This window comes from Perca fluviatilis, chromosome 6, assembly GCF_010015445.1.
Source record: "Perca fluviatilis chromosome 6, GENO_Pfluv_1.0, whole genome shotgun sequence".
NCBI classification, from domain to species: domain Eukaryota; kingdom Metazoa; phylum Chordata; class Actinopteri; order Perciformes; family Percidae; genus Perca; species Perca fluviatilis.
The window spans coordinates 21,679,829-21,695,296 of NC_053117.1; the positions used below are offsets into that span (position 1 = coordinate 21,679,829).

At 39.8% G+C, this 15,468-nt stretch overlaps 2 protein-coding genes across 5 annotated transcripts in view; one reads left to right on the forward strand and one right to left on the reverse strand.

The window, feature by feature from the left end:
* Positions 1-2,147: 2,147 nt before the first annotated feature.
* On the reverse strand, positions 2,148-11,722 carry LOC120560435 (probable gluconokinase). Its single transcript, XM_039802952.1, has 6 exons — positions 11,457-11,722; positions 11,208-11,268; positions 6,352-6,382; positions 6,165-6,251; positions 4,937-4,980; positions 2,148-4,361 (listed from the first exon to the last, which is right to left on the reverse strand). Exons 2-6 carry the CDS (start codon positions 11,243-11,245, stop codon positions 3,992-3,994), a joined length of 570 nt encoding a protein of 189 aa, XP_039658886.1. The 5' UTR covers positions 11,246-11,268; positions 11,457-11,722; the 3' UTR covers positions 2,148-3,991.
* A 599-nt stretch (positions 11,723-12,321) lies between these two features.
* Positions 12,322-15,468, forward strand: part of frmd3 (FERM domain containing 3) — a 59,435-nt gene continuing 56,288 nt past the window's right edge. For all 4 annotated transcript variants that reach the window (XM_039803506.1, XM_039803507.1, XM_039803508.1 and 1 more), the window contains exon 1: positions 12,322-12,726. In XM_039803506.1, coding sequence (XP_039659440.1) covers positions 12,622-12,726 — 105 coding nt within the window. In that variant the 5' untranslated portion in view covers positions 12,322-12,621. The remainder of the gene's footprint in view (positions 12,727-15,468) is intronic.

Genomic DNA, 15,468 nt, shown 5'->3' on the forward strand with positions numbered 1-15,468 from the left:
GTCTGTACTGGTACTTAAACCCACCTCACATATTGTAGACTTGTGGCAATTGCATACATATTCAGAGGCAGGTCATATATTATTAATCTCTGGGTATGAAGCTCAGGCCTCTTTTCATCTTGCCACCTGGACAATAATGAGAGCTTGTAACACCCAGAGACAGTCAGATGTTCTTGGAAGCACACAGAGGATTCACACTCTGTCAGCAGATTGAACCAGGAGCACAGTCTGTTGTGGGCCTCCCTCCCTCGCTGCTCTTGTTTCGTGTCCACCACATGCTGTAAAGATCAGACGCACCAAGTAATTATACTGAGCTATTGAAAATGAGAGGTTAACTTCAACCACGTTTATCACACAGGCACAAAAATCTCTGATATGCAAAGTTAATCTTCTCAACACACTCGCCCAGGAGAAGAATTCAATTTGAGTCCAAAATGGAAAAAAAGATTTTAACCCTTTTGGAACTTACAACACAACATGCTGATGATTATGAAGATTTACTTTATATAGGTGAGACTGTTCTTTGTGTAGCTGTCACTGCACTGACTAGTAACACCTGGGTTTGTTTTTTCTGTCCTTAATCTTATATTCAACAGAGCTCCAGTAAACACATCACACTACAGTGTTTCTGTGCCATGAGGAGCTGTGCATTTTGTTTCCCTTTGGATTTCACTAAACCCCAACTGACTGAGCAACATACTTTCTCATCTATAGCTGACTTGTGGATCTGATGTAAGTCAGTCTACATGATTCTGTTGTCCCTTAATAATGCAGTCTGCACTGTTTGTCATTTTACATGAATTTATGACGATGTCCTGCTTTAAAAAGTGTTATGTTTCGTCCATGTCCCGGTGTTCACTGTTAACAGTTCTGTAATAGGGTTAACAGTACAGTTGGAGCTGCTACAAATGATCATTTTCATTTTAATCATAATAATAAAAATTTTATAATTAAAAAATAATTTGTCGATTTGTTTTTCTTAATGTATTAATCATTAAGTCTTTAATATGTCAGAATATAGGCAAAATATCGATCACAACTGTTCTGAAAAAAACTCCGGAGCAGCTCGACTCTGGATGTGTTAAGGTTCGGGAGACTTGCACAGAAGTATTTGATGTACTCTCCATCGAGGAGAATTAGGATTAAACAGTACAGTTTAACCACAGTGTAGTTACATCCCAAACTCTGTCTGTTTCCAAGAGGCATTTATCTCTTCCTGAAGCTGTCAAGTTTGGGTTATGTAAAGATATTGATGGCGCCATAACAGGCACTGCAAACACCGAAATATTATTGTTTTGCAAGTTCAGTCTATGGGAAATAGGCTGGAAATAAGCTAAGGTGTGTGTTAGGCCCCTTTGCTCTGTTTCCACCGACCTTTTAAAGTCCCAGAACATAACATTCCATAATGAAGCAGCCTAGACTCCAACAATCTCTAGAGACACACATACATTCATACTTGAACACAGGACAGGTTTAGTGTTGGAGTATGGCCAAATAGATCTTCTCATCCCCTGACCTGTGACCTATTGTAGGAGTGACCAGATGTTCCCAGAAGCCATGACGTCTTCACAATGCTTGTTTTGTTCATTTAAGTCCAAAATCCAATTTGCAATTGTATTAAAAAGAGAAAAGTAGCAAAATTCTCATATTTCAGAAGCTGAAAACACAATGTTGTACCTTGAGTTGGTGTAGCATTTAATAAAGACACAATTCAAACACAAACCTGTTTACCATCTTTGATTGATAAAAACATAGTCATTTGTTATACAGGTGTAACTATTTATACATATAATTCACCACATGGTTTACTGAATTTGAGAGAAAATCCCATCAAAATGAGTCATTAGCAATTCAAATCAGACTTTTTAAGTAGGTATTTTACCATGCTATTATTATTATCTGTACCTCTAAATCTACTGGTGTACTATTAACTATGAACACTAGAGGGCAGTTATGTGTGTCTTAACGTCCTCAGTAAGATCAGCTGTTTTGGTTTGTACTGTACAGCTGGAATTATGCACACAATATTTTATTTTTGATTCCTTACTCTCATATTATTTACATTTATATGGGATTAGTTTTGTGACCCTGAAATCTGTGTCTCCATGTTCAGCTCAAACGGCAAACATGACATACCAACTCGCAAAATTCTTCTGTAATTTATTTATATAAACTTATAACAAACAAGCATAGTCTTATTTACAGGTGTGTGTGTGTGAGTGAGAGGGGGGGGAGGGGCATAGCGGATTAACTGACAGACACTACACATATTCTGACATCAGATGTGTGTATGTGATCCACTTGACAACCTGTTTGTCTGTTGCTGCCAGACTGAGGGGGTTTTCATCTCTAGTGCTGTGTGTGTGTGTGTGTGTGTGTGTGTGTGTGTGCGTCTGCTCGTCTGGATGTGTGAAATATGAGAGTAGCCAAGGGTTGTTGTTTTTTTCTGGATTAGAAGCTCCTAAAATATTTGTGTTGAGGTTTGCAGATGAGTCACACCACAGAAACAGCTATTGCTGAGTGGAGGTGTGTGTGTTTGAGTGTGTGTGTGTGTGTGTGTGTGTGTATGTGTACTGAAGATGCTTATAGATCAGAAAGCAGGGATGATGAAGCCTTAAACCTGGTCTGACCTTTGTATGGTCAACCTATTGTCAGTAAGGTGTTAAATTTAAATCCCTTTAATAATTTTACTTTTTTGTATTCAGTGTGAAGATTGTACTTTAAGATCGGTTGGTGCATTGGGCAGGTAATGTCAGTGCATGAAAGGTGGTTTGACAGATCAAATGATATAAAAATATGATTTGCAGTCGCTTGCAAAAATCTAATTAAGAGCAGTTGAGAGAAACATGTAATGGAAAGATTATCTGGAGTAAAATTAAACAATACAATGGTGTTAAATTAAGAAGAATTATTTAATTAAGTTTAAATCATTATAGTAAGATTCTGCTGTCCACCAGTTCATTGTGTCCTCTATACTAAACTGAACCTAAGTTATACAAACGTATGAGTTAACTTATTAGGTTTTAAGACAAAAGCGTTACTTTCTGAAATATAAATGGGTTCTCTGTAGAACTGAAACGATTAGCTGATTATCGATTAGTCTACCGACAGAAAATGAATAAGAATCTATTATGAAAAGCCATTAATCATTGATATATTACATATCAAGAAAACATAAGCTGAAATTCACTGTTTCCAGCTTCTAAATTGTGAGGATGTGCTGCTTCTTTGTCTTATATGATTGCAAATGGAATATCTTTGGGTTTTGGACTGTAATTAAATATTAAACATGGGATAAAATATTCAAGCAAAACCATCAGTTTATTTTAATGTCATATTCCCATACTGATGCAACTGAGACCAACACAATTTCCCCCATAAATGTTGCATGTCTGGTTTAGCCAGGTAACTAAATACATAAAAAATGGATCTAATCAGTAAAGTTCTTTGTGCATTTTCTGCATGGTCAGGTTCATTTTACTGTTTAAAAAGTTTAAAATAGATCTTCTGCTCAAGGCATTTGTCCATCATATTTCGCTCTGTGCTGTCAAATAGATCAGTCAAATTTCCCACATTACTGAAACGTGAATCTTTACAGTGCAAACTTTTACAGTACTACTACAATCCTTTTCATAAGTTCAAAAAGAGCCACACTATATTAAACTGTTCGTATGAACATCTAGCCTTTTTCTTGGTGGCGTACTATTGGAGGTTCATTTCTCATTCACAAAACAAAAGCACTTAATGGCCCCAATTCAAATATAAAATACTCTGCAGCAGGAATATACTGGAAAGGCAATTGTGTTATGAAATGTTTTCAGCACCACAGGATCACACAGGTACTGTACTAAAGCGCTATAAAGTAGAACAAAACCAAAACTCCCACTACTGTACAAGCTTCTTTCTGGTCTTATACCACAACTTAGTGCAGCTTTACTTGTCAGCTGCACTAAGATATAAACTAGATGTGGTGACTCCACTAGACTGGTGGTTAAGGCATTGGTGACGACATGAGGCTGATGATGTGCTTCTCGACCTCCGTGGCCATGTCAGTGATGCTCCTCCTGATGTCCAGTGGCAACACATTCTCCTCAGCAGACGGAGGCTCTAAAACATCAAACTGGGAACGCAGCAGCTCTGCTTTCATGTAATGCCCCCTCCGGGCCACCATCCTCTGCTGAATGAGATCGTAGTCCCCATGTAGGAAGAGAAAAAAGACATCAGGAGAGGACGGAGGTAGGATATCTTGGTCTGGATCGGAGGAGGAGGCGAGGGCTTTGGAGCCAAAGAGCAGGATCTGTCTGTACAGGCGCTTCAGGGCGGAGCACGCCACAAGAGCATCAGAGCATGAAGCCCTTTCTCTGGGATGGGAAGACACAAATGCACATAGTTAGTGAGAGCAGGAGTGAATTAGTGATACTAACTGTATACTGAAATGTTGTGGAGAACAGGAAAAATGGTAAAAACAGTGCACTTAAAGTTAACTCTGGTCACAAACAGCTACAGAGAAGAAAGAGAAGGGTGAAGAGAGAAAAGAAGGGATACAAGGATGAGCTGATAAAGGCTGACTGAGTGTGGAAGAATTTGAAAAGAAGTCTTTGATGTTGCCGTTGTAGGAAAGAGATGGCGTATTCTCAGCTCACCCCACCTCTTCTCTACACTCACTCACTCCCTCACTTAATCTGTTTATACTCTCCCAAAACTCCCCTTCCTCTCTCTCTGGTTTTCATCTCAATTTTCAAAACATCTTTGATATTTTTGATCTTTTTTTTCTGACAATTTCACGGCCGCCTGTATCCTTACCTCGCTGCTTACTCTCTAGACCCTTCATCTTCTCCATTTCTGTCATTACAAAAGTACATTGTGTTTTCAGTGCAAAATGTTCATGTGAGTGCGCATAATAGTCTGTGTGTATGAAAAGTTAGTTTTTTCTCACCTCTCAATGACTTCATGTAGTTTGAGAAGCCAAGGCAATCTGTCCTGAAGGGACAAACAACAGAGGCAGAGGCAAGCCGTGCATTTCAGAACATCACATTTAACATGGGGTGAGCTGAGCCTGCAACGGTGAAGCCAGACTGAGTCACTAAACTGAAGGTTGTTTCATAAATTCACCAAAAATATTTCTAAACTATGTAGAGACGTAAAAATACAACATTCAGATATGAAAAACATAAATAATTAAGTAAAATACTAACTACACTCACAGTTGCAGTCAGCTCAGCTGATTTTCTGTTTAATGGAGTTAAGTCAAAGAATCTTTAAAAGAACCAATCAGGGAATCAAACAGATCAGGCAGACAGACTTGGCAGCACAAACACATCTTTGATTACGATCAGAAATAGAATCAGTCCTAGTTTGGTTACAACTGATCTGGAGTCACATTTTTTTTTTCACACTGCAGTGCCTTTAATATGAAGAGCTGAACTTGAATGAGAGAAATCGCATTCTCTCATGTCCCGTTCGGTTATGCCAACCTCAACCTGCCAACTCTAATACTGGCATGAAAGATAAATGTTTTGCCTGACAGTAATCCCAAATTTACATTCATTCGAAAAACTGCCAACTGTTGAGTATTTTTTTAAACATGCCAAAGCATTGGACAGAGCAGGTCCCGGGGTAATTCTCTCTGCCGTTGAAAACAGATTTCTGAGTAGGAGGTTATTATGAGCCACCAAACACCGCTACCAGCAAACTGCTGCCAAACGTTGGCTGGGGTTGCTCTGCCTGTAGGCTTGTAAATTCCATGTTGGCAGATAGCCAGTCAATTGTTTGGAGAGCTACCTTTCTTTTGAAAGTCAGCATGGACAGAAAAAAAAGATAAATATTGGACAAACAGGAAATCATTTCCTAAACTGAATTTAAGGACTGTGGTCTGCGATGAAAAGCTCAGTTTCCCTCCCTGCTGCTTTCACTGTCTGCTCTAGTGAAGCTTGCTCCAGCCACTTGTTGAGTTCTCTGTGGCTGCAAGTCTGAGAGAATGATTTACTCATGACTGACATCCAAATTGAGCTGACAGGACCGACCACACACACACACACACACACACACACACACACACACACACACACACACACACACACACACACACACACACACACACACACACACACACACACACACACACACACACACACACACACACACACACACACACAGTAGGCTACCTGGTCTGTAAGTGGCTCACCACGAGCCATCTTCTCAATGTTCCCTTGTGGGTGGAAGTTATCCCCTTCGTGCAGGGGCCAGCCCAGCTGATACACACACATATATGCAGTGTTAAGTCATACTGTGTGCAGAAACATGATGGAGGTGTGTTTACGTGTGTCTAGGGAGGGGGATGGATCCAGTTACCTTTTTTGATAAGAAGGCCCCTAAGGTGCTTCTGTATAAGAAATGGAGACAAACAGAATTGATACAGTGCAATAACACTGATCTGATCTACTGCTTTAAAAAAACTTTACCGCCATAGACATGCTGTAGTTTAGAGCTCATATATTTAATTATTCAAAATTAATAATCAAGGAATAATTTAAAGCAAAGTACTAAACATGACCTAATTCAAGCTTCTCAGTTGTGAGGATTTGCTGCTTTTCCTTGTCTTATGTTAATTTTGACTTTTGGCAAAAACTATTTTTAGGAGATTTTTGGGCTTTAGAAAACTGTGATGAACATTTGTCACTATTTTCTGATATTATGTTGACAAAATAATTTACTGATTAGTCGAGAAAGAAATCAGATAATGAAAATAGGCTTTACTTGCAGCTCTACTGGTATTTTTGTTGTTAAATTACATCCAATACAGAACTGAGCTGCATTCAGCTGGCTTACTACTTTCCTCAGTAACTCTGTAACAGATACCAGTCTAGCCTACTGGAACTAATTATGCAATGAACTCATTGATAATTGATAAACCACCACCACTGCTATAATGTAAACAAATATAAAATGTATTTTCTCCTAAGCATTTAGGCTACATCTCTTTTTCACTATAGTTGGGTCATCTATAGCAGTTCCGTGACCGTGGAGAGGAAAGGTTTGTTTCTCACTGGATTTGTCATCTATGAAGGTTAAAGAAAGAAATTAGCCAGGGTGCCCCTCACAATAATGTGGGGAAATTTTTTGGGAGCCCTATATCCAAAATGGCTGCCATGAGCCTAGCTGGAAACTAACTATTTAATGGTTTTGCCCACAGTGCTGTATAATACATGGTTTCAGAGTCTATTTGTGATTAAATGATAAAGATTTATTGATTTGACCTATGTTTGACCTTCAAATTCAAGATGGCCGCCAATTTTTGGCTCTTTAAATGTCAATTTTTCAAAATCGTCAAAGAGCCTTAATATTAGGCTCAAATGAAAGCTCTGCTCATACTGAGTGCAGTTATGAACAGCAAAATTATATAAACATACACATATGTCATCAGATGTCTGGGGTGGAACCAATGAAAGACAGAGGAGATTATTAGGCGAGCGTCGATAGCGGCGAAGGCCCTATTGAAACTGAAGGAATTATTATTATTTCCTGCAAATTAATCGCCTTTTTGAGGGGCTTAACATATTCAAAAACTCACCAAAATTGGCGGTCTCATCAAGTCTGGTGAAAATGTACATATTTTAAGGGTTTTGGGAATAGGCGCACACAAATGGCTCGCTAGCGCCCCCTACAAAGTTAAAAGAAATGGAGCCCCTGCAGTGTGTTTAACATAGACTCACAGAACTTGGTACACATATGTAACATGTCAAGATGTACAAAAAGCTTCATTGGAGCCATACCCTAAACCCAACAGGAAGTCTGCCATTTTGAATTCAAAGTTCGAAATTTTGGCCATTTCCACATGTCGTACTTTAACGAACTCCTCTTAGAGATTTCATCTGATCAACTTCAAATTCGGTCTTTGCCATCTTAAGACCTTAAAGGGGTGATAGAATGATTATATAGGGTATTTCACACTGTTCCTTAAGGTCTCCTAATGGGGTATGTAACATTGGTTGGGCTGAAAATGGCCTGGTGGATATTTTATTGGCCCTTATACATCCCTGTGTTTTGGCCCTATTTGTAACAAGAGCTTTTCTTCCAAATATGGTATGCTCATGAATATTTAGATAAGCTGCGCGCTGATTGGTTGAGTGAATCCCCATACACACACATTAGAGACGAGACAGCAGGTCTCATATTCCAGGCACTGCAATGTTTCGTTACCAAATTCACTTCTGAGACTTTTTTATGCAAGAAATCAACTATATTAAGCTCAAATATGGGCCGTTTCACGAAAATTGATGGCTAATTGCAAATTTGGTAAGACGTGTCGGACTTTAGGAGCTTCACACAGTCTGATGAGAAAGCGGCAGCCTGCTGGTCTCCATACCCAGGGCAAAGTCACCCTTTGTGGATTACTGCACTACCGGCTGCCGGCATAACTATAATATATTTACAGTTTGAATTTTGTCACGGCACTTATATCACAGCTACCCCAAGGTCTTACAAAGCTAACAAAAGTTAACAGTCCGATTTGAATTTAAGGCATTTTTATGAACGCGAGGCGTCTTGTTATGAGGAGCAGCTAACGAGCTATGTGTCCCATTCAATACAATGAGAAAAGATCACAGCTAGCTAGCTACACTTTTGGCGTTTGAATTTCATCACGGCACATATATACTATATAAATAACTCAACACACATATCCATTATAAGATTAACTGGAACCTTCACAGACCCCAGCCTGCTGTGAGCTAGATTGAGCTCCGTCACGGCCGGCAGCCCGCGGTGCTCAATACCTGCGCAAACTCACCCTTTCTGGGTGACTGGACTACCAAACGCCGCTGCCCTGACAGAACTCCAGGGCATGCAGCTTGCTGTTCTCCCTTCCCTCTTCCTGCTAAATGGCCGGTGTGTGACTGAGAGCGCGGTCAGCGAGCTTGTTACACCCGCAATCTCTTCCAGTTAATCTTATAATGGATATGTGTGTTGAGTTATTTAAACGATCTGGGAAATAAACGCCTCTTGTCCGCGAGTCTCATTGATAGAGCCCGCGGTAAATATACTATAGTTATGCCGAAAGTGTAGCTAGCTAGCCGTGATCTTTTCCCATTGTATTGAATGGGACATATAGCTAGCTAGCTGCTCCTCCTAACAAGAACCCTCACGTTCACAAAAATGCCTTAAATTGAAATTGGACTGTTAAGACCTTGGGGTAGCTGTGATATAAGTGCTGTGATGAAATTCAAACTGTAAATATATTATAGTTATGCCGGCAGCTGGCCGCGGAGCCCCGTAGTGCAGTAATCCACAAAGGGTGAGTTTGGGCTGGGTATGGAGCCCAGCAGCGCTGCCGCTTCAGACTGTTTGCCTAAAGTCAGAATCTAAAATTTTACAATCTTAGCCATACATTTTGTGAAACAGCCCATATTTCAGCTTAATATTGTTGTTTTCTCGCATAAAAAAGTATCAGAAGTGAATTTGGTAACAAAACATTGCAGTGCCTGGAATATGAGACCTGCTGTCTCGTCTCTAATGTGTGTGTATGGGGATTCGCTCAACCAATCAGCACGCAGCTTATGTAAATATTCATGAGCATACCATATTTGGAAGAAAAGCTCTTGTTACATACCCCATTAGGAGACCCTAAGGAACAGTGTGAAATAACCTATATAATCATTCTATCACCCCTTTAAGGTCTTAAAGCGCCCATATTATGCTCATTTTCAGGTTCATAACTGTATTTTAAGGTTTTACCAGAATAGGTTTACATGGTTTAATTTTCAAAAAACACCATATTTTTGTTGTACTGCACAGCTCTCTCTCACTGCTGCAGATCCTCTTTTCACCTGGTTTTTGTTTTAGCTACAGAGTGAGACCTCTTTTCATCTTCTTCTTCTGTACTATCTTTGATTGCACTCGCACATGCGCAGTAGCTCAGATGTAGAGCATGTCAGCTAGCTAACTCTAGAGACAGTAAAAGAAAGCCTGTTTCTCCAACTTTGGTCAGTTACAAGGCAGGATTAGCTGGGAGACTTCTAAATGAGGGCGCACATGTAAGTAGTTCTTTTGTAGATTATGGTGAACTTGTGTTTGTATGTGTGTGGAAGCACCAGAGACACAAAAGAACACCCCAAATCCCAGAAAAAGTGTTTTTTTCATAATATGGGCACTTTAAGATGGCACAGACCGAATTTGAAGTTGATCAGATGAAATCTCTGGGAGGAGTTCGTTAAAGTACGACATGTGGAAATGGCCAAAATCGCACAAATTTCAAACTTTGAAATCAAAATGGAGGACTTCCTGTTGGGTTTAGGGTATGGCTCCAATTAAGCTTTTTGTACATATTGACATGTTACATATGTATACCAAGTTTCGTGAGTCTACGTTAAACACACTGCAGGGGCTCCATTTCTTTTAACTTTGTAGGGGGCGCTAGCGAGCCATTTTTGTGCGCCTATTCCCCAAACCCTTAAAATACGTACATTTTCACCAGACTTGATGAGACCGCCAATTTTGGTGAGTTTTTGAATATGCTAAGCCCCTCAAAAATGCAATTAATTTGCAGGAAATAATAATAATTCCTTCAGTTTCAATAGGGCCTTCGCCGCTGTCGGCGCTTGGGCCCTAATAATCTCCTCTGTCTTTCATTGGTTCCACCCCAGACATCTGATGACATATGTGTATGTTTTAATTTTGCTGTCCATAACTGCACTCAGTATGAGCAGAGCTTTCATTTGAGCCTAATATTAAGGCTCTTTGACGATTTTGAAAAAATGACATTTAAAGAGCCAAAAATTGGCAGCCATCTTGAATTTAAAGGTCAAAAATAGGTCAAATCAATAAATCTTTATCATTTATGAATTTCTTGACCCAAATAGACTCTGAAACCATGTATTATGCAGCACTGTGGGCAAAACCATTAAAAAGTTAATTTCCAGCTAAGCTGACAGCAACCATTTTGGATATAGGGCTCCCAAACAATGTCCCCACATTTTCGTGAGGGGCACCCCGGCTAATTTCTTTCTTTAACCTTCATAGATGACAAATCCAGTGAGAAACAAACCTTTCCTATAGTGCTATAGATGACCCAACTACTATGTGACTTAATAAACTTAAATATGTTGGTCAAACTCTACTCAATGTGCTTCTTATGTGAGATGCCATCTTGTAAGATGCCATCTTGTAAGGCTGTCCTAAATAAACTAACAGTAACGTTATACACAGCCTACTTTCCGCAGCCTGAGACTCCCATTATGATGTAGATCATCCTGTCAGTGGATCTTCAGCCACCTGAAGGCAGGAAAAAAAATGGTATAACTGTTGGCAAAAACGTATGCATGGTCTATAAATCTTACATAATGTGAACATATCTACCATAGAAACATGTAGGCATAACAATGACTATAAATATGTTCTTTTAGTACAGTCTATGAACCATAATAGTGATGTAAACAGTTTATGGATGTAATGTAACCTACCGTTATACTGAACTGGTGGGACTTCCGTAGCTCCTGGGATCGTACTGCTACTCATATGACTTAAGAGCAGTAGTTATTTAATACGAAAACCATGCACAGGTGTAACCTAGCTATACCACTGAGTAGGTTAATAGTTATGATATGTAAACAACTTAAAACAATAATAACTTATATTCGGCGGTATTAGCAAAGCAAAAGTCTCATCTTACAGGCAAAATACGAAACAGTCCTTTTGGCTGGTGAAGGTATTTTGCTGAAGTACGTGATGACGCAGAACGTTTGTATTTAAAGGGACAGCGTCCTGTTCCCAAACTGTAAATCTATGGTTGCACCTAAACTGTCTTTGACGTCATGAAAATAATAGGCTATATAAACTAATCTCAGAGTTAAATTGAGTTTTGACCAGCTGTGTTTTTTTGATCACAGGTTTAATCATCTTATTAAATAACAGGTATAGTTCAAGTAATACAGGCATGTAGGCCTACACAAATTCACATTTATGCAGGACAAGTTAAAGGCAGTTCAATGAAAATTGACTGTTAGCACCTGGGAATGTGTTCCCAGGTGTAAGCATTCTTATTTCACAAATAGCCTGTAAATGAATGTATTCAGAGACCTCACGGCTTGTTTTAATCACCCTCAAACTGAGTAAATAAAAAATCCACAGGGCAGGTGATTTAAATTCACCATCTGGCAATCTGACACCACACACGTGTGATCATAATTTAAATTTGTGTGTGTGTGTATGTGTGTGTGTGTGTGTTTGTGTGTGTGTGTGTGTGTGTGTGTGTGTGTGTGTGTGTGTGTGTGTGTGTGTGTGTGTGTGTGAGAGAGAGAGAGAGAGAGAGAGAGAGACAGAGGGAGAGAGGGAAAAGCCATCCTCCCTCCATAGATCCAACAGTGGGCAGGCAGGATACGGATCCAAGCTCTCCTCCCTCCCACTCTGTTGCATCCATCCATTCTCTTCTCTTCTCTTATCCATCCATCCATCTCTTCATCCACCCATTCATTCCCAAGGGCGTCACAAGGGGTGACAAGACCCGACTGGAAGGCGCCTATGTATGCGTGTGTATGCGTTAGTCCTCCGTGTATGTCTATGTATGTGCGTATCTGGTCTGCCTGTGGACCCGCTGAGATGAGGAGCTGAAACAGAACCGACAGAAGGATGAAAATGCTCCGGTTTCGCAGCCCCAGCATCCGCTCCTTGGACCAGGAGGTCCTCTGCACGATCCGTTTACTGGACGACTCCGAGGTCTCCTGCAGCATCCAGGTGGGTAGACCTCATGTATTTCCCAGCCCTCTCTGTGATTATTGCAAATATCACATGGATGCAGCAGATTCATTATATGGGTGAATTAAACTATTCTCGATTTAAGGCTGTCACAACCCCATATCGTTTATTATTACTCTGATTATGTCGTCATTTTTGTACAGCAAAACCCATTTGAACGTACTGTTCTTCTAGTTTCCTTGCTGCTGTGATTTACAGGAGAGGTTGTATGCGTTTTGCTCCATGCTGCCTATATGAGATATGCAGTAAAGAGAAAAAAAAGAAGCCTTACACAATAGCGATCTGTATGTGTGTTGGGCTTAAGCAAGATATGACCCACATGGAGAGAAGTTAGGATGAAGTTTGATTCATACCACAGTATGGAGCTGCTGGGTGTGGTGGTGATGATAGTGATGATGATGAGGGCAGAGAGGACTGCTGTTTGGGTTATTGATTGTAATCAATCATGAGAGAGAGAGAGAGAGAGAGAGAGAGAGAGAGAGTGAGAACTGTGCTTATCAAGTCTGATGTCTGCCTAGAGGTGATGTTACATGTTATTTACACTCAGCCGGGTTCAAGTGGCCCTGCCACCTGTATAGCACTGAGATGCATTGTCAAACTAAAACCAAGGCTGAAAGAAAAGGATGTACTCTAACTACTACTACTCAGTTTCAGAAATCCAAGCCTTCAATTGGAATTATCAAGTTCAAATCTGATATCAGCCTTTGGAGGCTGAGACAATATGAGGAACAGAGGAGATCGACAACTAACGTACAACCTTTACTTTCTTTCAAAATGACTATGATAGTGTCACAGTCCTACCTTTATTACTTTATTTTTGATTACAGAGTAACTATCTTATCCCCCCACACACACACACACACACACACACACAGTCTTTCATCCAGTGCGTGAAAAAAGCAGAAGGAGGTATTTGTGAGATTTGTGTATATGAAATCATCTAAATCACTGTACACCGAGGAAAAAGAACACCTGTAGCAACCCTTAGATTATGAGGCTCAAACGATTGATTGATTAATAACATTTTCCCTGTCTTTCTAAAATGAGGATGGCATCCAAATTAAGTTAAGTTGAAATGCTATTATTGTGTGATAGTTGAGTGCCATCACTCTCCTTAATCTGCAATACAAATTTACATCTGAAGCCCATCCAACTGGAAAACGAAAATCGACTAAAAAGGAATAAAACCTGATAGTAGGCTTTAACAATTTCCATTTGAGATCTAATACCTTTTTGGGTTGCCTGAACAAAGGAAAGTATAAGTTGCTCCCCTGTTTCCACAAACAAATTAGATCCTGTGTGGCTTCTGGGCCCCTTCAGGCCTGAGCTGCAGCTGCTGCCAGAGAGGTAAAAGTAAAATCCAGTGAACCTGCCAAATCATGACGCATGATTATAGAGCACATAGCCTTATGCAATGCTAAACAGCATATACACACTATTCTATTAAATTATATTACATTATATTATGTCACATCTACAGCATTGCACCAAATCCTTCAAAGCAGCACCACCTTGTTGACAACCAGTGAGTTGAACAGAGTTGAGAGCCCAGCGAGCGAACGCACCTTCTCTCATCCTGAGTGCACCTTCAGAAGAAGTTGTCAGCTGCTTCGGCCCTTTTCTCTGACCCTGAAATACCGAAAACACCCGCTGCATGTTAAACCAACTGTCTAACTGGTCTCCTGCATGTATCCAATCAATGATTTACAAAACACCATAACGTTAACTGAGAGACAAGGAGGGGAGAGAGGCTGAGAGGTTGTGTCTGTTTCTTTGTGTTGAAGCGCTCACTCACATGTATACCTGCACGCTCGTACGTCTTTGAGAGCACAAAAGTGTGCTAAACTCTGTTTACACGTCTGAGAACATTAGAGTGTGGCTTTTCAACAGGAGATGCGAGAGTCCAAGATTGTGGAAGTGTGTATGTGCTTTTAGCTGTGTGTCTGTGTATCTATGCACGATAAGGAAATGGACATTTATATTTCTAGCTGACTGCTTTTTCCAGGGCTTTCTTTAATGGCTTTGTGTTCCGGTGCTGAGCTGCTCCTTCCTACATATTTCATGACATCCTGTACTCCTCATGCTACACTTCTGCTGCCTAACAAAAGCACTTCTCCTCTTTCCACTCTATGGAGACTTCCGTCTCTTACTCTAAATTATTTTTTCTCTCTGCATGATCCCTGTCTGTTTTTGTTATTTTGTTTTTGTCTTTAGCTTTTTTTCTATCTGCATTGTGCTGAATATGTAGGTCAGGATGAGATGCCAACGACAACATTAATGCCATCATAAAGATCATGTGATAAAATTGTTCTTGAATTGTATGTGAGCATATTTCTGAGGTATCCGTTCTTGACTTAAAACATGCGTGCATTGGCCAGGTCCCCTTGGAGCACAATGTTTGGCACTGCATTGATTATCATGATTAAATTAGGCTTTAAAATATCTTGAAAAGCAACAATAAGTGTGAGTATTTTTTAAGGCAAAAGTCTATGCAATTTTGCCTAAAAAATAGATGAAGGTTTATGACTGGAATGGTCATTGCATAAGTACAAAAGTATAGCACCTTTCAAGAACAGGGCAATTCAATCTGTTTTGCATAAGACATAAAAGACATAACAAAGACAAGATATAAAAGAAACACAAGATGATATAAAAATACATACATTTGATATTAAGAGTAAAATTAAATAAAAAGACAGAATGAGATACATTTAAATAAAA

Excerpts from the sequence above, each read along its gene's own strand:
- LOC120560435 (XM_039802952.1), bottom strand. The coding sequence starts at position 11,245 with ATGATCTACATCATAATGGGAGTCTCAGGCTGCGGAAA. Across the intron at positions 6,383-11,207 it reads GGAGTCTCAGGCTGCGGAAA|AAGCACCTTAGGGGCCTTCT; the intron begins GTAGGCTGTGTA and ends TTTCTTATACAG. Across the intron at positions 4,362-4,936 it reads CTACATGAAGTCATTGAGAG|AGAAAGGGCTTCATGCTCTG; the intron begins GTGAGAAAAAAC and ends TTCCCATCCCAG.